General features: G+C 68.6%; 2 protein-coding genes across 3 annotated transcripts; one reads left to right on the top strand and one right to left on the bottom strand.

Annotated features, from left to right (window-relative positions):
- On the top strand, positions 1958–10941 carry LOC110259183 (collagen alpha-1(I) chain-like). Its single transcript, XM_021082516.1, has 10 exons — positions 1958–2588; positions 2947–3111; positions 4508–4675; positions 5441–5637; positions 5745–5891; positions 6776–6865; positions 7188–7361; positions 7756–8248; positions 9978–10106; positions 10712–10941. Exons 1-10 carry the CDS (start codon positions 1958–1960, stop codon positions 10939–10941), a joined length of 2424 nt encoding a protein of 807 aa, XP_020938175.1.
- On the bottom strand, positions 15587–25262 carry MRPL23 (mitochondrial ribosomal protein L23). Of its 2 annotated transcripts, none has more exons than XM_021082607.1 (5): positions 25205–25240; positions 23203–23573; positions 22582–22664; positions 21992–22065; positions 15587–19377 (listed from the first exon to the last, which is right to left on the bottom strand). In XM_021082607.1, exon 5 carries the CDS (start codon positions 16656–16658, stop codon positions 15690–15692), a length of 969 nt encoding a protein of 322 aa, XP_020938266.1. In that variant the 5' UTR covers positions 16659–19377; positions 21992–22065; positions 22582–22664; positions 23203–23573; positions 25205–25240; the 3' UTR covers positions 15587–15689. The 2 variants fall into 2 exon arrangements, with proteins under 2 accessions (XP_020938266.1, XP_020938267.1); XM_021082608.1 differs by having other exon boundaries at positions 19176–19377; positions 23451–23573; positions 25205–25262.

The following is a 25978-nucleotide window of genomic DNA, read 5'->3' as shown; positions in this document are numbered from 1 at the left end:
CTGTCACCCCAGGCCTGGAGTTCTGGAAGATTCTGCTCCTGCTCCCGTGTGCACATACCACTCCCCGGGGCAGCCCTGCACTTCTGTTCCTGCTGGGCTCCCTGCCTGCATCCGTGAGGCCTGCAGCCCGCCTGATCTTCCAGGTCCTCCTCCGAGCCCCCGCCTCCAGGAAGCCCTCCAGGAGAGCTCAGGAGGGTCGGCTCCCTGCGCGCAGCTGTCAGACCCCTGGGCCCACCCCGCCGGCTGCTAGGGTCCAGGTTCCCCACAAGCCCTCGGGCAGAGGCTGGGCCGCTGGGTCCCTCGGAGACAACTGGCTCCGAGGCCTTGCCCTAGACGGGTTTCCGGGAGCCCGTCCCCAGCGGCACCCACTGAGTTTTGAACACTTGGCGCCACCCCCACACCCCAGGCGGTGGCCAGGAGGCCTCCTGGGCAGCAGACAGTCCGTGAGGTGGCCCTGGGGTGGCTCCTGACCTGGGCGCTGGCCCAGCCCTGGGCACAGCTTTCCAGATCTTGCCTGCCGCTTCCTCCAGGCTGCCTCGGCCCCTCCGCCTGGGGGTGCCCAGCTTTTCCTGGAGGATGCCCACCCTTGCCCATGGTCAGGGAGGGGCTGAGAAACCCCACCTCGTGCCTCTGCCCGGCCTATGCCAGGGGAACCAGGTTCCCTCCCGCAGGAGGGGACCGAGTCCCTGACAGCCCACTGCAGAGGGGAGGAGGTGCCTGGCTCTGCCCCCAGCCCCACCAACCCCGTGGCTTCCTGTTTCGCAGCCCACAAAGCACTAAAGGCCGCAGGTCCTGGAACATCAAAGACCCGGGAAGTCCATTGTATTGAATTGAGTGTAAATGAGCCTGAGGCCTGTGGCTTGCGTTTCCCACAATTACCGCTGCCCGGGGAGGGCTCCGGAACGGACACAGCCCCCAGGGCCCCTTGCCCATGTGGGGAGCCCAGGCTGGCCTGAAGAAGCCCCATAAGGTGGACCCCACTTTGAGCCCCCACGAGAGTGGGCCAAGGACCAGGTCAGGGGCTGCCCAGGCTCTGGGCCTCCTCTGCCTGCCAGGTGGGCTCCCTCGGGCCCAGCCTGGCCTGCAGGACCTTCCCACGCTGAGTTCCCCAGCCTGGTATGAGCGTAGTGGACGGCAGCCATGCCCAGCACTCAGGGGCCTGAGGGACAGAGCGGGAACTCCAGCCCCCGGGTCCTCGGCCCCTAGGATCCTTCTAGGTGGGGAAGCCCAGGGGAGCAGAGGGGTGAACGCAGCTGTGTGGGGCCCCAGGCTGCCGAGCAGACCCCTCCTGCTCCACTCCTCGGCCGAGTGGGCGCCGAGATGCCGGGGCAGTGCCATTTCCCAGGCGCCACCGGAGGCTCCCAGAGGGAGTGAGGCACGAGCTGGGAGGGAGGGCGGGGGGGCTGGGGAGGCAGAGAGCGGAGGCCGGAGGCCGGTGAGGAGGCCCGGAGGGGGCCTGGAGTCAATGACCCAGGGATTATCGTGCTGGGTCTTTGCAAAGTTGGCTGAGCAAACGCCGGAGCCAAGGGTCAGGGAGACGGGACTGGCGGGGCCCCGCGGCCCCCTTTCCCCTTTCTGGAAAAAGCCTGTTTCCCAGGTCAAAATCCAGCTCATGATCCGCCCCCTTTGGGACTGATGTTCAGAGGCCCAGTGGTCCCAGCACCTCTGTCCACCGCCCCCCCCACGCTCCCGGGGCCGCCAACCCCTGTGGGCTGCGAGGTGCGGGCACCTCTCCCTTCGAAGCAAAGCCCTGCCCTGCGTGGGCAGCGTGATTTCCTGCTTCTCTGGGGCTGCACTTTGACTGGGGTGGGGGGTGGGCAGCTGTCACCTCATCATCTCCAATTATGCCTCGGCTGGGCCAGGGAGGACCTGGTTATTCCAAGGTCACCAAAGCTCTGGCCGCCAGGCCTGGTTGGTCTACTTTGGGGGGCCCCTCCCTTGAGACCCCGGAGGGAGGATGGAGCGGGCCCAGCCAAGCCGGGTGAAGCCAACACCGGCAGGCAGGGTGGGAGGGAGGGAGGGGTGGGGGCTGGAGGAGGCGCCCCGAGCCCCTCAGCCCCTCAGCCCCTCCGAGCAGCTGCTGGGCTCAGCGGGCTCGCCCCCCGATGTGCGGCCCTCCATAATCAATCATGGAGGGCCGGGCCCGGGGGGGGCGGGCCGACCTGTCAGCCAGCTCCAAGGGCAGGGACAGCTGCTGTTCCGGAGGGTTCCCAGGGGCCAGCCCCACCAGACAGCGGCCTCGGCCCCCCTTCCCCGAGGGGCACCCCCACGGAGGGCCCAGAACGGAGGGACTCGGGGCCCAGAGGCCAGGGCAAGAGTGAAGGCAGCGCCGGTGGGAGCGGCGGTCAGCGGGGTCCAGGCTTCAGTTCCCAAGGAGCCCCATGCCCTGAGCCCGCACTGGGCCCTGTGCAGCCTGTGGGTGCCGCCGAGGCCCGCCACCCAGCCCCCCACCAGCCTGGGGTCGAAGGAGGGAGGGGGTGGCCTGACGGATGGTAACAGCTGCTCCCCCCACCTCGCCGGCGTGGACAGGGCTCGCTTCTCCTGCCCGAGCCCCCGGCTGCCCCATCCGTCACGGCCCACCCAGGACTGTGCGTCCAGCCTCCCTCCCTCCTAATCCCCCCGCATTTTCCGAATTCTCGGGCCACTGCTGCTTCCTCCTCAAATTCCTGGCCCCCCTCGCCCCATCCCCGCCATGGGAAAGGGCCGCGATGCCAGGACACTTGCTCGTCTCGGCCGGGCGGGGGGAGGAGCAGCTGGCTGGGCCCGGCAGCTGTGAGGTGCGGGGGTGCCAGGGAGAAGGGCCCAGATTAGGGGGCGTCATGGGAAAGCTGGGAGGGAACGCTACCCAGAGCCCCTCCTGCCGCAGCCTGTGCTGCTCCCTCTCCGCATTTCTGGCCTCTGAGTGCTCCCTGGAGGGAAGGGACCACTGTGTCCTGCTGGCCTCAGGCTCTGCCAGGAATGTCCATCTGTCCGGGCCGGGTTACCTGGCTCAGAGCGTGGGTACCAGCTCATCCAGCCCTGACGCCTGCTCTCGGGAACAGTGGATGGGCCAGGCGCCCCCGTCACACCCCGCAGCTGGGCTCCACAGACGGGCCCGGGATGGCCACGGAGGTGGGGGGCGGCCCCAGGGCGAGGCTCCCTCCTGGAAGGGCTAGAGTGTGGGCTGCGCGGAGAGGGAGGCCGGACGGCCAGGCCAGGTGCAGCCCGGGGCAGGCGCTGGTGGGGGCTGTGACCCACGTGTGCAGCTCAAGGGTCCAGGAGCCCCAGGGACAGAGCCTCAGGACAGACCCTCAGAGCCACAGCAGGAAGCCTGGTGGCAGTAGCTGGCGGGGCCGTGGGGTGCTCGGCCCTGCAGACAGAGGCAGAGGCAGGCTCCCTGCTGATGACAGGGGCTTTCTCTGTCCCCTGGGGGGCGGAGGGGGCCCGACCATGGACCCCGGGCCTCCTCTCGCACGATTCCCAGGCCAGCCTGGTCTCAGGCAGTCCAAGGTTGCACAATGGTCTCCATCGTCCAGAGTTGCAGAGCCAGCACTCTCCCACTGGACGGCGGCCCGGGGTGGGCTGCACCGCCGCTCAGGGCTCAGGGCCGCGGCCGGCCAGCCCCCCGCAGGCCTTGACCCTGGGCCTGGCTCAGCTGCGCGCCCTCCTCCTTGCAGCTCCGCCTCGACCCCATCCATCAGCCATTTTCCTACCCTTCCTGTAATAAAAAACCCGAAGCGGCGTGGCCCCGTGTCCGCTGGGGTGACTGCGGCCTGCCTGCTGGTGGCTCCCACCTGGGCCCGGCCCCCTGAAAACACACACCCGGCGATGGCTTGCCCGGGGCCCTGGTGGAGGGGCGGGGGGCCTCGCCTGCCGCTTGTCTGAAATTTTCGGTCCCACACGCCCCGACTCCTCTCCCGGCCCACCCTGCAGGCCCGGCCGGTGCCCCGGCCACTTTCCCGAAGGACGGACTCAGCATTTCCCAGGGCACCTGCTGATGGTGCCCAGACCCCGGGGGCCTTCCCGCCGGGCGCGGCCCCACGTCGCCCCTCCAGTGGCCACAGCGGGCCTGGGCCAAGGCTGGGAGTTCTGCACGGGCCTGGGGGAGGAAGGCGGGGGAGAGGGGACAGTCTCCTGGCGGGGACGAGGGTGGGGGCAGCAGGTGGGGAGTTCCCACAGCCGGGGCAGCGGGACGCCGCTTGGCTGCCCTGGGTCTCAGCCGGGGACAGTGCCCACCAGGAGAGAGACGGCAGACAGTACAGCCCACCCGTTTTATATCCTCTCAGGCGGTCTGTGCTTTATTGGGGTAAATATGCAGGACATAGAAACTCTGCCACTGGACCCCTTGGCCGGGGGACACAGCAGCGGCATTGCATGCTTTCTGGGTGCAGCGCAGCCAGCACCACCGGCCAGAGCACCCCATCTTCCCGATCAACCGGACACCCCTTGGCTCATTGGCCCTGTCGGCCCTCCGTCCTGGGGGCAGATGGATGGCCGTCACCTCCTCAGGCTGCCTCCTGAGATGCAGAAACATTCACGGGTCTCACGAGTCCCGGCGGTGGGTGTCGCGGCAGCCAGCCCCGGCTGGACAGACGAGGCTCGGGCCCTGCTGCCCACCTGCCGGCCGCAGCCCTGACAGCCAAGGGGGATCTCACCCCCCAGCCTCTGGTTGTCATTAGCTGCTCCCGGGCGGGAGGTGGGTGCTGCAGCCAGCAAGGATCCAGGCTCACGCGGGGCCACCTGGGCCTCATTACTCTTAAGTGGTCGGGTCTGAGAGTGCCGGGGGGGGGGGGCTGCCCCACCACCTCTGGGCTAGCACCGTGGGGGCTTTGCCAGAGTGGAACTGAACTGGGTCCACCCCAGAGCCCAGAGGGCGGTGAATGGGAGGCAGAGCCCATCCTGGGAATGGACCAGAAGAAAGGGAGCGGGGGTGGGGGAAGGGGCATCAGATCCTGGTCCTTCCTTGTCGCCTGCGGTCCCTCTGCCACCACTCCCCGAAGCTGATCTGGAGCACACGCGTCGTTAAAGCCGCCATCGAGGCCCCACTTCTGACAGACGGAAGGGGGCAGAGTGCCTTCCTCACCGGCCTTGCCCTGGGAAGGCCCTCCCTGCAGCCCAGGAAGCCAGCAGCAGGTGACAGAGCCAGGGGCCCAGGGCCCCAGGGACGGGCTCGCGCGCCCGAGCCGGGGGTCCCTTGGCGTCCCCATCCTCTCGTCCTGGAGCCCTCCTGGGTGACCACAGGAATGTGCAAGGCGGCAGCCGGGTGGCGGCCGGGAGGCAGGTGGGAGGCGGGCGGGGTGGCCTCTTCACGGGCGGGCCTGAGAGATGGGCGCCCGTCCGGCCCTGGCGTCATCGTCTCCGCGTCTCTACCCACTGAGCAAAGACACACGAAATGAAGCTCGAACGAGCACAGCCAAAGAACGGCCGTTTCTGTCCTTTCTTCTTAATCCCTTTGGCTTAGGGTTTCCCGGCCTGGACAGCCTGCCCAAGGGCACATGGGCATCCGTCCGGGGACATTCAGGCAGTGACCAATCCCAGGCCACCCAGGCTGCGCCCTGCGTCGTGGGCCATTTCCCAGCCGGCCAGAGATGGAGCAGCCACTGCGGGTCCCCGAGTCTCGGTGAGACAGTCAAGGATGGACCTTGGATGGAGACCGGCGTGCGGCCATGTCCGTGGGTGAAGGAGGCGTGCAGGCCGTGCTGGGGGACATGGTTGCTGTCCCCTCGGCCAAACCATGAAAAGCAGCCCTCTCCCCCAACCCCCAGCACCAACCCGGAGACCACCCTCGGCCGGAGCCCAGCACGGCCACCGTCACGTCTCGGTCGTCCAGCTTGGGACAGGTCAGTTCCCAGATGTCCAGGCTGGAGCTGGTCCTTGAAGATCCTGGGGTCCAGCCCGCACAGGAGGGCCAGGTGAGAGCCCCTGTGGTTCTAAGGATGCAACCAGGGCCGGCGGGGTGCCTGCCCTAGAGGGGGTACTCGGCCCCCTGGGGACCAGTCACCCCAGGAGGTCCCCAGAGCCCAGCTCGGAGGGCCACAGGTGCCCAGAGTCCCACCTGGGGAAGGCTGCCCCTCCTGCCAGCCCCCGAGCCGGGCCCCTGGCGCCCGCGTCCAGCCGCGACCCCGGGGAGATATTCACCCCCTGCCCCCATGAATCAGGAGGCCCCGAGCCCATGTTTTCAGTCCTTTTCCTCCCATCCCAGCCCCCCAGGAGAAGAGGTGCTGAACTGGGTCCCCTGGAGGCTCCTGAGCCCCAGAACAGTGCCCTCTGAGCAGACGGGCACTCTCAGACCAGCTCCGCTGGACAAGTCAGCTCCTGCCTGCCGCCTGATGGGCCCTTGGGAGAAGCAGACATGGTGAGGAAAAGGCCCTGTGCCCTTCACCCTAATTCCCCAGCCCCAAGTCCCACTGGGTTGCCAGCTTCAACCTAAGCAAATAATTCGTGCCCTCTAAACAAACGCGCGGGAATCCCACCTGCCCTTCCCCCGCCCGCCCCCCCACCCCTGGCCTTGACCTCCAAAAGCACTTGAGGGGGCTTTCTCCAGACACCCTCCAACCCCGACCCCATGAAGAAGGGGTGATGGGGCTGTTACCCCAACAAGCAAGAGAACGAAGCCCAGAGAGGAGTTGGCGTGGACAGCAGGGGTCAGGCCCCTTTGCCCCGAGGGCAGGGCTGGTGCCACCTGGGTCAGGCGGCAGGCCCTGGAAAAGCACCGGAAATGAGCACACCTGGGTCTCTAGAAGGTTCTTCCAGACCTCTGGGGGCTGAGTCATTTCAACACTCCTGGGCCGGGCAGGGCTTCTTCTTGGCCCCGAGGGACAAGGTCCCCTTCGTCCGGGGGGTACGGCCCCTGGACCCCTGTCCCCCGCACCCCACCCTCCGCCTGGTGAGGGCCGCGGCCAGCTCTGGACACAGATCCCTCAGAGCCCCTTCTCCCTCCCTGCTCCCTCGTCTTCCCAAGATGCCCCGGCCTCCAGGTGGGGCAGCCAGGCGGCAGAATGTGGTCCAGGCCTCTCGGCCCCACCCACACCCCCCTGCTCTGCCCTGACAGCCTCCAAGACGCAGGCACGTCGCTGCGTTCTGCGTCCTGTCTCCTCATGGCACAAAACGGTGCCCGCCTAGCTTCCCCCAGAGAAGGGAGATCGTGCTCCCCGGACGGACCCTGCTCTGCCTGTCCTCCCGCCCGGCCTTCAGGGCCTCTCCCCAAGGGTGGCCGCGAGGAGGCCCTCGCCTCCGGCCACGGGGGCTCCATCCTCCCGAGCCCGACAGGCCTCCGCCTGGTGGTCCGACCTCTTCCCCAAGGCCCCGCCCATCCTCCTCGCGCTCCCCCAAACCCTGCCTCTTTCCCCAGCGCCCTCGTCCCCACGGAAGACCCTCCACCCGTGCCATTACACGCTCTCGCCCCACCCTCCCAGCCACCCCCCCTTCCCCATCCTCCTGGAAGCTCCCACTTCCTTCCCGTCTCCCACGGCAGCAGAGGGTCAGCAGCTCAGGGGTCCTGGGGCCGTGGAGATGGCCTGCCCGGGGGTCTCGCTGACCGCCTCCTACGGAAGCTGTGCCGGGGGGTGGGGGTGTCTCTGCCCGAACGGCTGGAGGACGAGCCACATCCCAGGGCAGCCGGAACCTGCGTCCTGGTCTGAGACGGAGAGGCTGGGTGCAGGTGGCTGAGGGGCCTGCACACAGCTTGGCCTGGGGTCCCCTAGGTGACAACACTGGCTGAACACTCATTGCTGCTCCCCTTCCAGGGTGACCCTGGGGTCCCCGTGTGGCCCTCAGGGCACACGGGGGCCCCACCAGGCCTCACAGAACCCCAGTGGGACTGCACCCAGGGCCCACAGAAGTGCGGGGGCACTGGGGGTCCAGAAACAACCCCACAACCAGGCCAAGGTGGCCAAGGCCTTACTCGAGCGGGGCTGCCCGTCCCAAGAGACTCTGGCCAGTCGTCCGGATCCAGCTTCCCGGGGCCGGGCCGCCCGCTGGGCTCCAGGCGGTTCTGGGGGGCCCTCCCCCGGGGGTTCGCCCTCCGCTCTCAGCAGCAGGAAGAGGAGCGCGGCCAGCGGATGGGGAGAAGAGGGCGCCCTGGCCATCTTGCTCCCCCTGGGACTTGAGGAGGGTCTCGGGCCGGGCAGGCGGGACCGGGAGCCACAGAGACCCTGGAGGAGGCAGCATGGCGGGGAGGTGACCGGGGAAGAGGGCCGTGTCCCAGGCTCACAGCCCGGCCTGGCCGCCCGGCCCTCGGGAGGCGTGCCGCTGACCGCCTGGCCGGGAGGTTTGCTGCGTGTGGGGTTTGCAGAAAGTGCTGAGCTGCTGAGCCCACAGGCCAGGCTCAGAGGGGACAGGAAGGAGGTTGCTGCCCAGCCTCGGGCACTGCTGACCCATCTCCCGTTTCCAGGGCACCAGAGCCACCTAATCTGCCGGCTCTGTGCCCAGGGACAGGCTTGCCTGATCTCTCAAGGCCGGGCGCTCCGCCTTCCCTGGGAGAGGGTTAAACATCCAGCCCCAGCCAGCATCTCGGGCAGGTTCCTGGCTCCCCCCGCTCGTGCCTCCTCTGAGACCCTGGTCGGCACACCTTTCCCTTGAGAGGAGGAGGAGGAGGAAAGCGGATGGAACCAGTGACCCTGCAGCCCCTGAGGGCACCTTCCCACGTGCCCCCGCCCGCCCCGCGTCCTCCGCCCCCAGTTCTCACGGCCCCAGTCCTGATGGAGGGAGGGCGACCTCCGGGCTCCCTGGCTCCCGCCGGCTCCGGAAGACAGGGCCGCTCGGCTGGGGCTGCAGGGAGGGGCCCGAGACGCAGGAGAGCAGCCCGGAGGCAAACCCCGCGGGTCTTCCAGAAGGAGGCCTGGCAGGGGGAGGGGGGTGCCACCACTGCTGTCCCTCTCGTGCCACAGTGGAGGGTGTGGGTGGGCAGTGCCGGGGTGGGAAGTGCAGAAAGACCCTGGACCGTGGGGCTGGGCCGCCACGGGGGAGCGGGGTCTGTCAGGGACCCTGGGGGAGGGAGGCGAAGGGCTGGGGCAGAGGCCGGATCACTTCCAGATTTGCTGTGGGACCAAGGGCCGGACCTCGGGGTGACTTCTTTTGTGTGCTGGCCACAGGGGGGCCCCGGCGAGGTCACACGGAAGGGGGCTTCGGACCTGGCCTAACAAGCCCACTCCCGAGGAAGATGCAAGGGGAGGCAGACGGAAGGGCCGAAGGGGGCGATCGGGGGACACCGCGGCAGGGCCGGGGCAGAGAAGGGAGGCAGAGGGCAGAGAAGGGAGGCAGAGGGCAGAGAAGGGAGGCAGAGGGGCCACATGCTTGGAGGGCCAGGGAGGAGCGGGAACGGCGTCCGGCGTCCAGCGCCGAATCAGGCCCGTCAGGCGGAGGGTGCGTGGACCTGCCTGGCCTTCACGAGCACAGTCAGCAGGTCCGGGAGCCCAGCTGGACTCGGGCGTGGAGGCCCAGGCTGGCTGCGCGGCGGCAGCAGCGGCCGAGGGGCCCATGTGCAGAGTGTGGGGCTGGAGGGATGCAGCAGCTTGCAGCCCCCCAGCTGCGCCCCGCCCCCACCTCCAGCCCCGAGCAGGCCTTCTGGGTTCCCTCTGGTGTCGCAGCAATGGGGCCGTGACCTAAGGAGGCAGGCCCAGGTCAGTGGGGTGACCTCTCGTGGCCCCGATGTTTGGAAATCCCCAAATCAAAATGACCCATCCGACAAGCTTGAGACCAGATTTTCCAAGTGGGCCCTTCCGTCACCCAAAGACACACGTGGACGGGCCCCTTCGATTCCTGCTCCCGCAGACAAGAATGCAGCCGGGTCCACAGGACCATCGGACACAGAGCAGGGTGGGGGTCCCAGCCCGGCCCCCTTGGCTGCCCTCTCCCGGGGGCGGCCGTGGGACAGCTGGCCATCCGCTCCCGCAGCTGTGAGAGGGTGGCCTGGGGCCGGCGCACGAGACAAAGACCAACATGTGACAGAGCACAAAGCGCAGTGACCACCTCACGCCACGCTCCACACCCGCCACGAGGTCCGGGGGCCGTGCAGACCCGGCCCGCTGGAGGGGGCCTGGCCGCAGCCGGGCCCAGGAAGAGGCTCGCGTGGCCGGAATCCGTAACTGCGTTTGGGGAGGGGGAGGCGCTGGCCTGGGCCTTGGGCGGTGGGCAGGGGGGTGGCGGGGGGCCCGGGACAGAACGCTCCCTCCCACCCCCAGGGTCACAGCCTGTGTGAGCAGACCTGACATCCTCCTTCTCTCTCCAGGTGTTGTTTGGAACAAAGCACTTTCCAAAGTCCATGCTGAAAACTTCAGCATGAAAATTTAACATCAGAAACCCGTAATCTCTTTCCCAGAGATAAGACGCAGCCCCGTGAGGTGGGGGGAACCCGATCCCTCGGCCTGGGGCGCAGCCGCTGGGCCGGAAGGCAGGGGCAGGGGGTCTGCTTAGGCTGGGGAGGGGGCTGGGCTGGACCCTCCCCGGCCGGGCGTCCACAGGGTGGGCACCCTCGAGCTTCCCGTAGATGCTTGTCGCCAGCCACCCTCTAGACAGACGGGCCCCTCCGGCTCCGGGACCGGACATTTTGGCTGCAGTGGCGGTGGATGTGCCCCGTGACGCCAGAGCCTCTCCCTCAGACCCTAATTTAGGCCCCGAGGCTCCCGGCCAGCAGGGAGGGTTCAGGTTGCTGACAGCTGAGCGGGGACGGACAGAGCGGCCGTCACCGTACCTGACCTCCCTAAGCGGCGTCCAGCTGCCCGGTGGCCGGCAGCGCCGCTCTTGGGGGACGCGGTGCATGCACATTTGTGCTTCCAGGCCTGGGTCCATGGGGGCACCGTGTCCCACCCAAGGCCCGGGGCCGGGTCCTCACCAGCTGTCAGCCCCGGGGGCTGGCTGCGCTGGAGGCTCTGGATGGCTCTGTGTGGCCCGGGAGCCAGCCTGGCTGGGGGCGAGTTCGTGCTGGACTGGTGTGCGGACAAAACCTCTCTAGGGGGCCCCTGACAGCCCCGCCTGGAGCAAGGCCTCCCCCCAGACCCCCGCCCAGGCCTCACCAGCCTGGGTCACCGCACAGCCTGCGCGAGCAGCCCATAAATGCGGCTTGGGTGCCTTTTGGGTGTGTGGGTGCCAGACCTGAGACGCCTTCTGGGGCTGCATTCCTGGGGAGGGGGTGGTGAGAAGGTGCCTTTTCTGGGGGCAGAAGCCACGGACCGCCTGTCACTGTGTGACACTACTGCCCCCGTCAGGCGGCCACCCCAGGGATCTCCCCCAGCGCTGCTCTGAACAGCCTGGGACCCTGGCCACCTGAGGGGCAGGAGGAGCTGCAGCCGGGCTCGCTGGTCCCTGTTTTAAGGGAAGGGCAAGGGGCGTGGTGGGAAGGGTGCCTGTCGCTGTGCTGAGAGCCCCCCAAACACGGGTCCCAGGCAGGGCCAGCCCCGCTCTCGACAACCCACACATTCTGGGGGGGACCTTGGCCCCAGGGGGCCTGGACCCCTCGAGCCAGACCCCACCCCGGTGCCCAGGCCCCTGCGGGGCCCCCTGGCCCAGGCGGGGAGGGGCAGGGGCGGGCCAGGGGCTCACACGTCCCGGGCAAGGCTGGCGCAGAGCCAGCCCGCAAGCTCCTGCCTCCAAACTTGGCAGCATCTCTCCAGTGTCCCACCCTCAAGGGGACGGTCAGGAGTCGGGGGCCACTCTGTTTGGGGCTGTTTGCAGGCCCCTCCCGGCGTTGCCGTGGCAATGACACGGGGCGAGGCCGGGGAGCCATACCTCAGAGGTGACTAAGTGTGCTGTGTGTCGCCCGTTATAGCGCCCGACACCCGCCCCCCCGGGACACACACACACACCTCGGGCCCCGGCCCTGGCCCCCCACAAGAATGTTCCATGAGCCCCATGGGCAAGCATGTGGCCCAGCGTGCCAGGCTGAGCACGCCCCGCCGGCGCCTGCTCCCCTCCTGCCCCGGGGTCACCGCCCGGCCCGGAGCCTTCCGGCCGCGGCCACCCTGCCCGTCTGGAGCCTCCTCCTCGCTGCTCTTAGGTCTTCCTGGTGCAAGGAGCTTCCTGCACGCCTTGCCTCCCGCCAGCCCCTGCACACAGACCCTTGGTGACCCTTCCCTTCCTGCGGCCCGCCTGCCCCGCACTGCACCCCACACTCTGCAGGGAGCTCCAGCCGCCCCCGCAGCCCCCACCCCAGCTCTGCCCAGGACACCGGCCCAGACCCCAGCCTGCAGAGGTTCCCCGGTGGGGAGGCAAGTCCAGGGGGAGAGATAGGCCAACATCAGGAGCAGGCCAGGGGCACAGCCAGGGCCGTGGAACCGCCACTGTGGCCACTTGCCCTCCCTCTGCTGGGGGCCTGGGGAGGGGGGCTTCCAGCTCGCTGGCTGGGGTCTGAGGAGCCCCCGTCAGCAGCCCCTGGAAAAGCCTGAGGTCAGGGCCTTTCGGACCTGCCGTTCCGGCCAGGGTCGCCTTTTGACTGATGGGACAGCTGCGTCCCACTTCCCACAGCTATTTCGGTTTTCGCAGGAGTCGGGAGGGCTGGCACGCGGGCAATGGGCTCTTTTCAGATAAAGGGCGTCACTCATCATCCCCTCGGGCAGCTGCCGGCTCCCCTTACCCTCTAAGCCCCAGAGGGGGCTCGGAACACAGAGTCTTCCTGTTTTGTACCAGCCGCGGGGCCAAGGCGGGCTTAGCCAGGGTGAGGCCAGGGGACCGGGCAGGCAGAGGATGTGTTCTGAGAGGCGAGGACAGGCTGGGACAGACGCGGCAGCTGGTCCTAATCCCACTGGCCTCCCCCAGGACGGGCCCCGCAGGGCCTCGAGCCCACTCTGTGTTTTTGGGAGACGCCCTCCGGAACCCGTGCTGCCTGTTCTCGGGGACACAGGACCAGCCCCGCACAGTCACGCACCAGGTTGTCTCAGGACCCAGGAGAGGCCCAGGGTAGGGGCTCTCGGGTCGTGCTCTCCAGTGACCAGAACCTTGGGGCTGGAGTTCTGGGGCCGTGGCCCCGCACACTCGGCCACACCTGCGCCCCAGCAGGCGAGGGACGGGGGCCCCTCCCGAGGGGTCTCAAGGCCCGGGGGGCCCCCCCGGCAGCACCGAGGGAGGAGGAACTCAAGAGCCCAGATCTGAGGGGCACAGCCTGAGTCCCCGCCAGCCCAGCTCCAGGGCTGAGGGTCCTAAGGGCTAGGTCCCAGGGGCAGAGCCCTTCTTACCATGCAGCTGGTCGACCCCTGAGACCCACCGGGGCCCACAGCGCCCCAAAGCCACAGAAGCTAGGGGCCAGCCAAGCAGGCGGAGGCAGCGCGGGGGCGCTGGGGACACACGTGAGGACCCTCTTCAGAAGGGCGGCTTTGCCCAGGGGCCGGCCTTGGACAGACACGCGGCCGAGGCCCAGCAGGTCCATCTCACGACCGTCCTGCCCGCGGTCGGGGGCCGGCGTGAAGGGCGGTTTCTGTCTGGGCCCAAAAGCACAGGGTGGGTGGTCTGATTTGGGGCTGCCAAACTGGGCAGCGACAAAGTGCCCACTTCTGCCCCCAACCCCCTCCCCGCAGGGTGGACGCCCCATAGCGTGGCCGACCGCTGCTCTGCCTTGCCCGCCCTGCCACACCGTGGCTGTGTAAGGGAGCGCTCCCCACCAGGGACCACGCCCGGCAGGGACAGCTGTGGGGACAGAGGCCTGAGCCGGGCAGGGGCTCCCCGGGCCTTGCTCGACGCCAGGGCACACACCTGGGTGGAGAAGGGGGCCGGGCGTCAAGGGGACAGGGTCCTGGTGAGAGTCGTGGGGTGCCTTCTGCCAGCCTGGCCCTGTCTCCGCCCTGCCCATGTGACCGGTGCCATATCTCAGACAAGAAAGAGGAGGCTGCCACTGGGCCCTCGTGACTGCGAGCAGCAGCTCAGAGTGAAGGGCAGGCCTGGCCCTCGAGGCCCCAGAGCCCCGCCTCCCTTCTGGAAGTCTCCGCAGAGCCCATGCTGCCCCAACAGATTGTCTTGTCCAGGTGGCCATGTCTGCTGGCCACCAGGAGGCAGATGGGCCCCTCACGTCCGTACACTGGCCTCTGGTGCCCAGGCCTGCCCTGCCTGCTCGTCCACCATGTCCTGGGCCCCACTGGGGGCTGGGGGCTGGAGCTTGCCCTACTCCAGCCAGACTTCCTTGGGGGTGGCTTTCCAGGGCCTTTGGTCTGGCCTTTAGCGACCAGGCCCCACGGGGAGCCTGTCAATGGCTAGTCCCTGCCTGGCGCCCCCAGAGGCCCTGCGTTGGGTGAGGGGGCAGGAAGACGCTCCTGGGGGCGTCCTGGGGTCACCTGGGCACCTCCCCAGCCTGACACTGGAAGAAAGGAACCTGCACTGCTTGTCGCCGGAGCTGGCTCGGAGCGCCGAGGGAGGGACAAGCTGCGGCCCTCCCTGCGGGGCCTGCGCGCCCAGTGGGGAGCAGGACACTGAGCAAGGCCGGGCTGCGGGGGCACCCGCGGCCGGATGCAGTCCCCTTCAGCACCCGGCCTCGGGCCACACTGGCGGCAGCCCCTGGTCCCCCCGCCTCCAGCGGGAGGGGCTGCACAGTCCGCCTGGAGAAAGGCCCACCACCCAGCCGCCACCCAGGCCCGTGACTCCTGCAGCTGCAGCTTTAGTTAAAAAAGCGGGGGGTCGGCGGGGGCGGGGCTCGTGAGCCACGGAGTGAGGCAGGGCCCCCCCAGCTGCAGGAGCCCCGCTAGGTCACCCCTCACTCCCTCTTGCACGTGCACGCACACCCGCTGGACGGGAGGCCCCTGGCGCCGGGCTCCCCCCCGCCCCCCAGCAGCAGGCATGGGGTTTTATTAGGGCTACAAATCAGATATCACACAGTTTGGGGCTGACATGGTTTTTATAAGAGTAATTTAGGGCCCTGGCTGCCGTGAAGCCCCAGGGAGGACCTCCATCGCTTGGGCCGCCGGAACTGCAAGCGCCCCCCGAAGGGAGGTGCATCAGGCCACCCCGTGGCCCTGCGCCTGCGTGAAGGCTTCTGGGAGGGAGGCACCTCCCCCACCCAAGGGGACACGAGGCGCAGCCCCCTCGGTGGTCAGCGGGCAGTCTCACGGGTGGGCGCCGTCTTGCTGTTCCTGCAGCCTCTGCCCAGATGCTGGGCACCCCGTGTCCAGGCCGGTGGACCTGGAGGCCTGCAGAATGTCCTGGGGCGGGAGGAGAGACGGCCCAGGACATTCGGCCCAGGGCCCCTGCCTCTGCGTCCCGGAGGGCTGCCCGCCGTGCACGTCTGAGGCACCCACCATGTGCTCGTGCGAGCTCCCAGGCACCTCGGGTGCTGATTCCGAGGACACTGGGGCACCTCCCTGTTTGTCCTGACAGTAGCGTCTCCCCGATCCTTGGCTGCAGCTATGCCCACTGTTGGGAGGGCAGGCGCAGGACCCGGCATGGGGACCCAGCCGGCATGACTGAGGGATGGGTCACGCAGGTGAGCGGGGTAGCCACAGGGGCGCTGGGCCCCAACTCTGCAGAGGGAAGCAGGGGGCCCCTACAGAGCCGGCCCAGGCCGCAGGCAGACGTGCGGGGAGAGGATGGGGTCCCTGGTCGGCCAGGCGTGGGAGGAAAGCGGGCTGGCCGGCCTCGCAGGCTCCACGTCCACCCGACGAGACCGGGGCCAATCAAAGCCAGATGTGGGAGCAGCGAAAAAAAACACTGATTATTTTGACGAGGAAAAGCCCTATTTACAGAGAAGTAACGAGGTGATTTGGGGGGACTGGCGCTGGGGGTGATCTCAGAGGGTATCAGAGGCTGAACAGGTCGGCCTCGCAGCCCACGTGGAGAGCCGTCCTGGCTGGGGCTCCCCGGGCCGCTGTCCTCGTGTCCCCGTGTCGCCCTCGTGGTGTGTGGGCCGAGCCCTGCGGGGCAGCTCCCCCAGGTGGGTGGCTGGGAACCTGGGAGGGAGGCCCCAGTCCGGACGCCTCCCCCTTTCTCCCGGGAAGCCGAGCGCCTGGGCAGGGCAGGGGAAGCAGGCATGGGGCACTGGCAGAAATGGGGGGCTGCCCTGTGGCACCTGACTCTGGGAGGGCGGAAAACTTTGTCTCAGGGGGTGAAGATGGGGTGGGCCCCGTGCCCATGGCGACAGGCAGCCGTGCCCCCGTTTGCCGGCCCCCACGCCTGGGCCCTTGAGGGTTTCCAAGGGCCAGAGCCGCGTGGAAGGAGAGAGGCACGGGGTGGGGGTGCTGGGGCTGGACACCCTCTCCCCGTGCCAGCCTCACTGAAGTGGCAGCTCCCGCCGCGGCAGAGCCCCCAGAGTCCCGCGAGAGGCTGTGGAAGGCGTCCCCACGGGCCTCGGTGGCGGGCGGTACGGGAGCTGCCCGCCGCTCCGCAGCTGGCAGGGAGGGGCTGATACACACCCTTGTCGCCGGTGAGGCAGAGGCAGCACCCGCCTCGCACGAAACATTCCCGGCGAAGCACCCACCCCCCAGAGCGATGGGAACACACGCCGGGCTGTCAGCAGACAGACAGATTCGCGCCGCGTCCTGGGCACGGGGCGGAGTATTACTCAACCTGAAAAAAGAGGGGCAGCCTGACTCGGCAACAGCCCCGGGGGGACCTGGAGGGCAGGACGTGGCGTGACAGAAGCCAGACACCGACAGCCACACGCTGCATGACTCCACTTCCACGAAATGTCCAGACCAGGCAAATCCGTGGAGACAGAAAGCAGACGCGTGGTTGGCAGGGCCAGGCCGGGCGTGGGGGTCGGCGAGCATGGGCCCCGTGCGGGTGCTTCAGAATTGACCTAGGGATGGACACACAGCCCCAACCATGTGCTTTGGAGGGTGGGGGGGGTGGACAGAACCTCAATAAAGCAGTTGGAAAGCACAGGAGAACCCGCCTGGACCAGCTCTCCTGCCTCAGGGGGTGAGGCAGGCGACCGCGCCCTACAGCCCGAAGTCAGCCTCCGCGCAGACGTGGCGGGCCAGGCCCACCTCTCAGGCTCCCCGGGCAAGGCCGGCCAGGCTGTCCTGCGGGCCGAGTGGGGTGTCTCCAGCGGGTTATTCACAGGCACATGCTCGCTCACTCGTCCCCGGGCCGGGCCGAGAGCCCATGTTTGTGGGAGCGGGAGAGGAGCCCCGCAGCCCTGCCTTCAGGGGCCCGACAGCTTAGTTTCGTCTGTTTTACAACCTGGGAGGCGGGAGGGGCCGACAAGAACTGCCGGGTCCCTGGGCCTGGGTCCCCTGCTCGGGCCCAGAAGGCGGAGCCCCCAGCAGGCAGGTGACCTCCAACTCAACTGGGGTCCCGGCAGCTGAAGCGAGAGGGGGCCCCCCCGGCAGTGGGGCCCAGCCAGGCGGCAGGTCACCTGCGGTCGGTTCCTGAAGCCGTGGGCTTGGAGCTGGGATGACAGCGTGATGCAGCCCCGGGGAGACTTTCTGGCCCTCGAAGAGGAAAACCAGATGCCGACGGAGGGGCTGTGGCCAGATGGGTTTCCGCTCCCTCCCGGCAGCCCTGGCGGCTGGGCCTCACCTGGGGCTGCTGGGGGGTCTGGGCTGCCTCCCCGTGGGCCCTGGGCCGGGCCTGCTGCAGCTATAACTCATCAGCACAGGCCTGCGGCTCTGAGCAGGGCCCGGCGCAGCCCCCAGCCCCCCGTCACATGCCGCACCGTGGGGCTCGCACCCCCCACCCAGCGTGACACGTGGCCATACAGACGGGGGGGCCGTGCGGTGGGCACTGGCCTGGGGTACTCCCAGCAGGACCATCCCTGGGGGAGGGCGAGTCCCCAGTCCCCCCCCCTCGGGAGGCTGTGCAGCCCAGGCAGGCCCGCAGGAGTTCCCCCTGCAGCAGGGGACGGGCCTCTTGGATGTAAGGGGGAGGATGGCGCCCAGCCTAGGGGGCCCCACGGGGGGTGGGGAGCCGGGGGGCAGGGCTGCTGGGACGGGACGTCTGGGCCACCACCTTGGGAGGGGCCCATCGTCCTGGGCAGAGGCTCCCGAGGCACCGGCTCCAGCCTCCAGGCCGGGAGCGGTAGCAAGTAGCCCCCTCAATCCTCCGTGTCGGGGGTGGAGCCGAGGAGACCCCCAGCTGAAGCCCACTTGCTGTCCCCGCCCGCGCACTCGGCTCTGCTGCCCGCGGGTGCGCAGGAGACTGAGGCTGCTGCCCCTGGCCGGCCCCTCCTCCTCCTGGGGCTGTGAAGGGCGGGTGCCAGGCCTGGGGGCGCTGGGGGCACAGCAAGGACAGCAGAGGGCCACTAGGTGGCAGGGGGGTGAGGGCCAAGGCTGGCGGAGCAGGGACCCATATCACGGGCATGCGGGCGGCTGGTGCTGGAAGGACGGACAAAGGATGGATTCCTCTCCCGACCTTGAGTCGGGGTCCTCGGGGCCATGGGGCCCCATGAATTATTTCTCTAAGGAGAATGCCACTGACTCCGCCCCACCCCCACCCCTGGCAGCTTCCCCATCACCTTAAACCAACGCTGAAGAGTGGGGTTTCCCTGAACCCTCACCTCCAGGTGGAGGGGAGCTTCAAAGGCCCACGTCATGCGACGCCAGCGTCCCTCGGGGTGGAGGGGGACGGCTGAGCCAGCTCTCCACTCTGCCTCCCCTTGCAAGGCCCCTGGAGGTGGCCACCAGCAGAGGGAAGGGCGGGGGGAGTCGGGGACCAGGAAGCCACGGAGGACACTGGCCCTGAGTGGTCCTGAGCTGCACGGGGCCGATACGGCCCGGTTCCCCAAACAGGCCAGCAGCGCCTTCCCGCCTGCCCCCCGGGCCTCCAGGCCCGGCCCACGCACATGCTCGTCCAGCCAAGCCTGCAGGGCCTCGCTCACGCACTCGGCCAGCGCGCGCTGCCTTCTGGGGGCGCTCGGTAAGGCTCAGTGCCGAGCGTGATCCTAAGAGAACTCAAGCTGCAGGCAGATCCCAAGACCCCGAGAAGCAGGGGACCAGGCCACCTCCAGCCCCACTCACCTTGGGCGCCCCCAGACAGCCCCTCTTCCCCACCAGCCGCCCCCGCGTGCTGGCCACCCCTGGCCACACTCCATTTCCTATCCGCACGCCTTCGGCCCGGCCATCTCCCCAGACGTGGTCTGTTTCCTGCCTCCAGCCCTCTCTCTGGGTCAGCGGCCTAAACAGCACTCCCTGGACCCCCAGCCCAGACCGCGGCCTGCACAGGCTCCCTCCTGGAGCTGGCACCCCTCGCCCACCCAGCAGGCGCTCTCTCCCAGAGCGGCTCAGGGTGACCCACTGGCGGCCCTGCTCACGGGGGGAGGGGGACAGAGCCCTCAGAGTCCGGGCCAGTGTCCACAGGCAGCACTTTTATTCACGTTGTCACGGCCCCACGTCACAGGCCGAACCAGCCGGGGACACCCCCGCGCCGGGGGTCGGGGCTGTGCTTCTGCCGCTGGTCCTCCAGGACCTGGTCCCGGACGTCCACGTCCACAGAGGCGCCCTTCCTCTCGGGAAACAGGTCTGGGAAGGTGAAGGTCTGCCCGAGCGCCTGGGGAGGGAGACGGGGCTCAGCGCGCCGCACGGCCGGGGCCCTCTCCTCGCCCTCTCCTCGAGGTCAGCCCTGCCCGGCCCGCGGAGCAGCCCCTGCCCCAGGAGTCCCCAGTCCAGCCGGCCGGGGGCTGGGAGCGAGGATGGCACAGCAGCGGGCGCCTCGCTGCCACCGTGTCCACCCAGGGAGCCCGCGTGAAAGACAAACCCTGCTTGGGCTCAGAGCGGGCCGACCGGGCGTGGATGGTACGAGCCCCGCAGGCCCGACACCAGGACCGGCTCCGCCAATTAACTGCGTTCCCATCTTCCCCTGAGAGCTCAGAAGGTGTGTGTGCGCGCCCGCTGAGCCCCAGCCCAGCCCCCAGCCGGTGGCGGCAGGGAGGACGGCAGGGAGGACGGGGCCACCTCCGAGGGCCACACGCGCGGAGCGGCTCCGGAGGCGGGACACGGGCCGCTGCTCCCAGGGAGGAGGAGGACGGCGCCGATGCTGGAAAATTTGAATAAGTGAAATCGGTCAAGTGCACTTGGTTCTTGGAGACCCTTGTTTTGTCAAGAAATCTGGAGTTGGGCAGGCGGCCAAGCGCGCTCTGCAACAGCCCGCGGCCCCCGCCCCGCGCGGGGGGCCGTAAATCCGGCTCAGGGGTGCGGGCCGAGGGCAGCCCCGGGCGGGGAGAGGCGGCCGCGGGGCGCTCAGTAGCCAGCCTGCGGGGCGGGGGGTCGCGCTCCTCGGCTCTCAGACGCCGAAGGGCGACCGTCTGCATGCAGGGCGGCCTGCCCGGCACAGGGCTTTCTGTTTAATATTCCGAGGTGATGCTGCTGGTTTTCTGGGGGGGGCAAGACGACACTTCAAAGCATTAAGACAAAGATGGCAATCTGCGGCCCTCTGGGGAAAAACAGGCTGCGGCTGACAGGAATTCCTCATTCCTGCGGAGCCGGGAGCCCAGAGCCACTGCGGGCGCCGACGGCAGCCCCCGGGGGAGGGCGGGGGGTGGCCGCCGCCCGGACAAATTCGCCTCCGACTTTCTTTCGGAAACAAAAGTCCTCCATCCTTGCAAAGCTGATGAGCAGAGAAGAACTGGGAGGGAGGGAAGTGCCCCAGTGAAAAGGGAAGCCGCAGGCCAGCAGGGGCCGGGGCAGGGGCCAGCCTCTGTCACCAGCCGGCTGTGGCTCAAGCCTGGGGGCCGGGGCTCCTTGCTGGGGGGTGACTTACTGGCTCTGGACTCTGGGCCAAAGAAACGTTTATCAGGCTGTGGGGGGAGCCGCCCCCCCGCCCTTGTGGGACAAGCTTTCCTCAAGCAGCCAACTCCAAATAACCGCGGGGATTGAACTTGCCTGATGGACCCTCCGTGGGCTTCACGGTCGGCTGAGACCAGAAGCCCCGGGAACAGGGCCCCGAGGGACACACGGAGGACGCCCCAGCTGACGGGGGACAGAGAAGGGACCCCCCCCCTTTCAGGGGTCAAGGGCCCAACCTCCCCGCCAGTTTCCAGGGTCTGCTGCAAGTTTGGTTTTGGAAGCGAGGGAAGCATGCCCGGCAGGGACAGCCTGTGCCCCCACTTGTGCCACCAATCTCACAGGGGAGAAAGGAGGCCGGGCGGCAGCTGCAGACCCCAGACCCCGGGCCCCTCGGCTCAGCTTCCGGAGTGCGGTGGGGCCCGGGAAACGCCGGGGCTCGGGTGGCTCAAAAGCCACTTGTAACTATGGCTCCTGCTGAAGGGCCTCGTGGCAAAGGCGACATATGGGATGTCAACCGGGGGCCGTGACAAAGACAGATGGCTGGCCTGCACACAGGACACAGGCGTCTTTATAAGGCCAACGGCCGCTCTCTCCGCCCGGATTGGCTGATTTCACGCACAGCAAATATTAGGCCAAATAATGGGGGGCTCTGTTTAGAACAACTGTGGCTGTTTTTCAGAAAAGCTGCCCTGCTAACCTGGTCTGTCAACAGTCGCCTCCTGAGGCCCAGGTCGGCCCTGGGGCCCGAGGCCCGTTTCACAATAGCGCTACTGCCACCTAGTGGCCGAGGCCCCTCGGGCTCCGGCTCCAGCTCGGGAGGCTGCGCACCCCCAACCCAGAAAGCCGAGGACGGACCCCCAGCCCCACCCAGGGTATCAAACAACAGGCAGTTAACGGACACCCGGCAGGTCCAAGGTCACCTGCCCATCGGAGGGTCCTGCCTGGAGCCCGCGGAGCCTTGGCACTAGTGGCCGAGGCTGCGGGTTCTGGGTCAGGAGCTCCCTGGAGAGGGAAGGGAGCCGGAGCCGGGCTGGGAAGGTGTGTGTCTCACTGTCGCCAGCTCTGGGTTTCGGGCCCCCTTCCCCAAGGCCCCGGCCAGGCAGAAGCCGCGGAAGGAGAAGCTGGCCCGATGCGCCATGCTGCGGTCCAGTGGGGAGCGGCCAGCCAGGACCCCAGAACACCGCGGCCAGGCCCGCCAGCTCTGATTTCTGTCTGAGCCCCCCGCCCCACCCAGCACTGCCGCCCGTTCCTGGCATGGCCACCCCGAGAAGGTCCCCACCACCCCCTCCCACGGCCAAGCTGCGCTCTGAACCCTGGCTCCGCCGGGGTTTCATGGGGATTAGAACCAAGGTCATGGCTGAGGTGAGGCGCAAACTCACCAGCTGCACATAGGCCACCTTGTAGTCTGGCTTTTTTATCCTGATGTTCCTGTGATCCCTCCTCCTGTTGGAACCTGTTGGGGGGGAGACAAAACTTCTTCCAGCACGAACTTTCCAGAACCACTAATCCAAGAACCCGCTTTCTAGAAAGGAGCAAACATGCAGGAATCTACGGTCTACAGAGCACAGCCCGGCGCCCGAGCCGACGGGCCAGGCCCGCAGCGCCAGGCGCCACCGGCAGCTCCCCCTCGGTGAACACCCCCCTCCACGGGTCTAAAATAACCCCAGAACCAGATTTCTCCAGTCGGCACAAAGGCTCTTGCTGCCTGACCTGGGGGTCGTCATATTTACGCCTGGGCAGCTGGGGGTGGGGACAGGGGGTCAGCAGGAAGGGCCGGAGCAGAAGCACTTTGCTCAGCGACCTTAGAGGCGGACGGGGGGGTCGAGGCCCCCCGAGTTCCAGCCCAGGAAGCCACACCAACCCCGAGGCTCAGTTTCCTCACACGCCAAGGACTAGAAGCCAGAGGGGCCCGAGCGGGACGCGGCCCTGCGCCAGCTCTGGGGAAGAGCCGCCCGCCTCGGGCACCCACCGTACTGCACCCTCGTCCGCACGGCGGCCACAGGCACGTTGTAAATGCGCTCGAGATAATTCCTGAGGTCCACTCTGGTCATCCTGGGGCAAAGGAGAAACGAGGGAGTCTGAACTGAGCCAAGGTCAAAAGCAGCCATGAGTGGGAGCAGGCCAGGGACACAGCCTCAGCCCCGCGTCAGGGAGAGGTTGGGCCCGAGGCCTGGCCCGGCTGAACATGGACGTGTGGCACTGGTTCATCCTTGACACGGCAGAGCGGGGGTCATGGGGGACCATCTACCCTCCTGGTCCCGCTCACCGGGGGCCTGAGCTGCCAGGGGGTGCCCCGAAGGGAGGGGCCCGTCTACGAGTGCCCCTGGCTGCTCAGGGTCGGCCCGCAGGGCACCATCCCAGCAGGCACCTCTCAGAAGTGACACTCGCGGGGACAGTGGGCTAGGCCCGTTCTCTTTTCACTTGCAATGGCCCTCCACCTCTGAAGGCTGGCAGCACAACCCTCAGCTCACCCAGAAGCTCGAGGCAACCCCCGGGGCCCCTGGCCTGAGCCGTCACATCCTCGGACGTCAGGGCGGGAGGCAGAAAGGCTGTGTTCCTTCCTTAACTGGGGCCTCTGTGAAGGACCCACCCCAGGACGAAGGCTCTGGAAGCCACGGTGAGTGGGGGCAGGAGCCCGGCCCAGCTTCCTGGGAAGGGCAGCCAGGCTTGATGCAAGAAAAAGCAGGGGGTCCCAGGCCGCGCCTCCTCCGTGGAACCAGAGCGCCCAGCACCCCCTCAGCGGCGCTCCGCACACGCCAGGCCTTGGAGCATGGGCTCCGGCTGGAGAACTTTGGTGAGGTGGGGGCCGGGCGCGCCCGAGCCCAGGGTGGGCCTTACTCCATGGGGATCCGGAACTGCACAGTGTCCTCAGGCTGGGCTGTGCCAGGCCGCACCAGCTGGATGAAGAAGTTGGTGCGGAAGACCCGCAGCTGGGGGTTGCCCAGCTGGTACAGAGGATACCTGCGTGGGGGGGGGGAAGAGGGGTCGTGTCAGAGGCTCCGAACACAAGGCCCCAGCCGGGTCCACAGGTCATCACGCCCACAGGCCAGGGAGCAAGGGGGCAGCTCCCGCAGGCCAGCCCCCCATCACCCGATGCAGGAGGCCTGTTTTCCAGCCCCCGGGCAGTGTGGGCTGTTGACCCCCATGGCCGGCCTTTGGAAAGGACCAGTGAATGATTCATAAACAGAGGCCAGCAGGGAGCACGCCCACCCCCCTGGTAAACAGGTCCAGAGACACGTGTTTGTTCAAAGTGCTGGTCCCGCAGGCACGCGGCCCCTGCATGGCTGTCACCCCCCCAGGAATGGGCCCCCAGGAATGGGCCCCCCCCAGCAACGGCCTCACCCACCAGTCCCTCCCACTCAGGTGAGGTGGAATCGGTCAGAACCGGCTTTGCTCAGCCCTGGCTCAACCCCTGCGGCAGGGACAGGGCTGCCCCCCCCCAGCGCTCCCAGGTCGGCAGCTCATCCTTGACAACAGGGAAGATCAAAAGATAAAAGAAGGCGGGGTGTGTGCAGCTCACCAGCTACAAGGTGACCGCCTGCCTCCCCAACCCCCAACCCCCAAAGGGAGCAGAGGCAGCTACAAAGGTGCCAGCAGCCCCCACCTGCGGCCTCTGCCCACGCACCCTGCCCACTGGGCCCACGCCCCCTGTGGGTCTGGTGGGCTTCAGAGGCCATAGTGCCGAATGGACCCAACTGGGCCTTGGGGCTGGAGAGGGGCCGAGGGCCCAGGGTCCGTGGGATCTACTGGGAGCCCAAGGGATGGCTCTTGGAAGGTGGGCACGGGGGCAGAGGAAGCCACCATGGGTCCCACCACACCGCTGGTGACCAGTGTGCAGCACAGCCATGAACCCCCATCTTGGAGGGCACTCCACACTATGCAGGAGGCTCAAGGAAGCCAGACCCCTCGCTGTCCCTTGGCCTCACAAGTCTGGGGAGCATGAGGGGGTCCGGGCCAGAGGACCTGGGTGAGGCACCCTGACACAGGGCACCTGCAGCAGCGCCGTGCTGGGCGCAGTGGCTCGGTAACGTCTACCAATGTCTACGGGGGTCTCCTGGCGACCCAGGCCCACGTGGCACGGCATCCCCGCGGGGTGGGTGCCTGAGAGGCTGGAAGGAAGAGGTTCTGCAGGTGCGGGGCCGCCCGGGCCCCGCCTCCTTCTACCCTCGCGGCGGGGCTGGCAGCGGGCCGCCCGAGGGGCTCGCATATCCCCTCTGGTGACCGGCGGCGGGCACTGCAGCGGGGGTCAGAGTCGCTCCCCGGGGAGCCGTGGGCGTGGGCGGGCGGAGGCCCCGGGCGGCCCGCAAACCTCCCGCCGCCTGGCTGAGCGTCGGGCCCCCGCCCCCAGGGCGGCCCGCGCGGCGCCCCCCACGCCCCGCCTCCACGGCCGCTCGGACATCGCACGTTCGCGCGCGGCAGACTCTCTGCCCGACCCCCGCCCGGGGCCCCGGCCCGGCCCCGCGCTCGTGCCCGCCGCGGGCGCGCGCCCCCTCTCCGACCCGCGGGGCGGCGCGGGGGCGGGGCGGGGCCCCCGCAGCCAAGTCCCGGGCGCGGCCCCGCCCCCGCCCCCGCGGCGCGAGACCCCCACTCACAGCACGTTCCGCGCCATCGCCGGCTTCCGGGGCCGCGGGCGGAAGGAACGGCGCGCGCGGCGCGGGCCCCGCCCCCGCCGCAGCGCCCCCTGGCGCCCGGGAGGACGCGCGCCGCCGCCCGCGCACCCGGGCCGCACCTGGGCCTCACCTGCCGGCCACCGCCCCGCGCGCACCTGGGCCGCACCGGAGCCGCGCTCTGCCCGACACACACGCACACGCACGCAGCAGCTACTCCTTGCTCCCCTCGCCCCGCTTGTGTGCCCACACGCCTGGCCCAAGTGCCCACAACAGCCCTGGGTCGGGCCCACTCAGAGCCTGCCAGCCTTCTGGCTGCTGGCCAAAGTGGGAGACTGGGAGAGTGGGAAGGGGTGGGGTTGGAGGCCCCTCCCTCCCTAGTCTGGATCCCCACTCCTCTCCCCCACTCCCGCCCCAGCCCTTCTGCAAGCCCAGCTGAAGTCCCTGGGCCCCTCTCTCCACCCTTGAGACCACGGCAGGTGCCCCCAGCCATGCCTCCCTGTGAGGCCACTGGCCTGGCCAGGCCTTGCTGCCAACCCACCCTACTTCCAGCCTCCCACACAGCCCTCACTGGGGACCCCCACCCAAAGGGCCGACTCCCCTCCCCCGAAACACAGAGCTGTGGGGAGGGGGCAGCACCCTCCTCCCTCCTGGCCCCAGCCCCCGCTCTTCCCTGGTCCTCTCTGCTCCCGGCTTCCAGCCTCTCCCCCAGCAGACTGGTTTTCTCTGCACCCCCACAGCACCCCAAGTGCTCTGCGG

This window comes from Sus scrofa, chromosome 2 (genome assembly GCF_000003025.6).
Source record: "Sus scrofa isolate TJ Tabasco breed Duroc chromosome 2, Sscrofa11.1, whole genome shotgun sequence".
Taxonomy (NCBI): domain Eukaryota; kingdom Metazoa; phylum Chordata; class Mammalia; order Artiodactyla; family Suidae; genus Sus; species Sus scrofa.
Note: the sequence above shows the minus strand (reverse complement) of the source record. Positions and strands in the feature narration are given on the sequence as shown.

Bases quoted from the DNA above. Each gene is read 5' to 3' on its own strand.
- MRPL23 (XM_021082607.1), bottom strand. From the start codon at position 16,658: ATGCTCGCCGACCCCCACGCCCGGCCTGGCCCTGCCAACCACGCGTCT.
- LOC110259183 (XM_021082516.1), top strand. From the start codon at position 1,958: ATGGAGCGGGCCCAGCCAAGCCGGGTGAAGCCAACACCGGCAGGCAGG. The intron at 2,589-2,946 runs GTGCGTCCAGCC...TGCTGGCCTCAG, and splicing joins GTCACGGCCCACCCAGGACT to GCTCTGCCAGGAATGTCCAT. The intron at 6,866-7,187 runs GTGAGGGCCGCG...CCTCTCCCCAAG, and splicing joins CGCACCCCACCCTCCGCCTG to GGTGGCCGCGAGGAGGCCCT.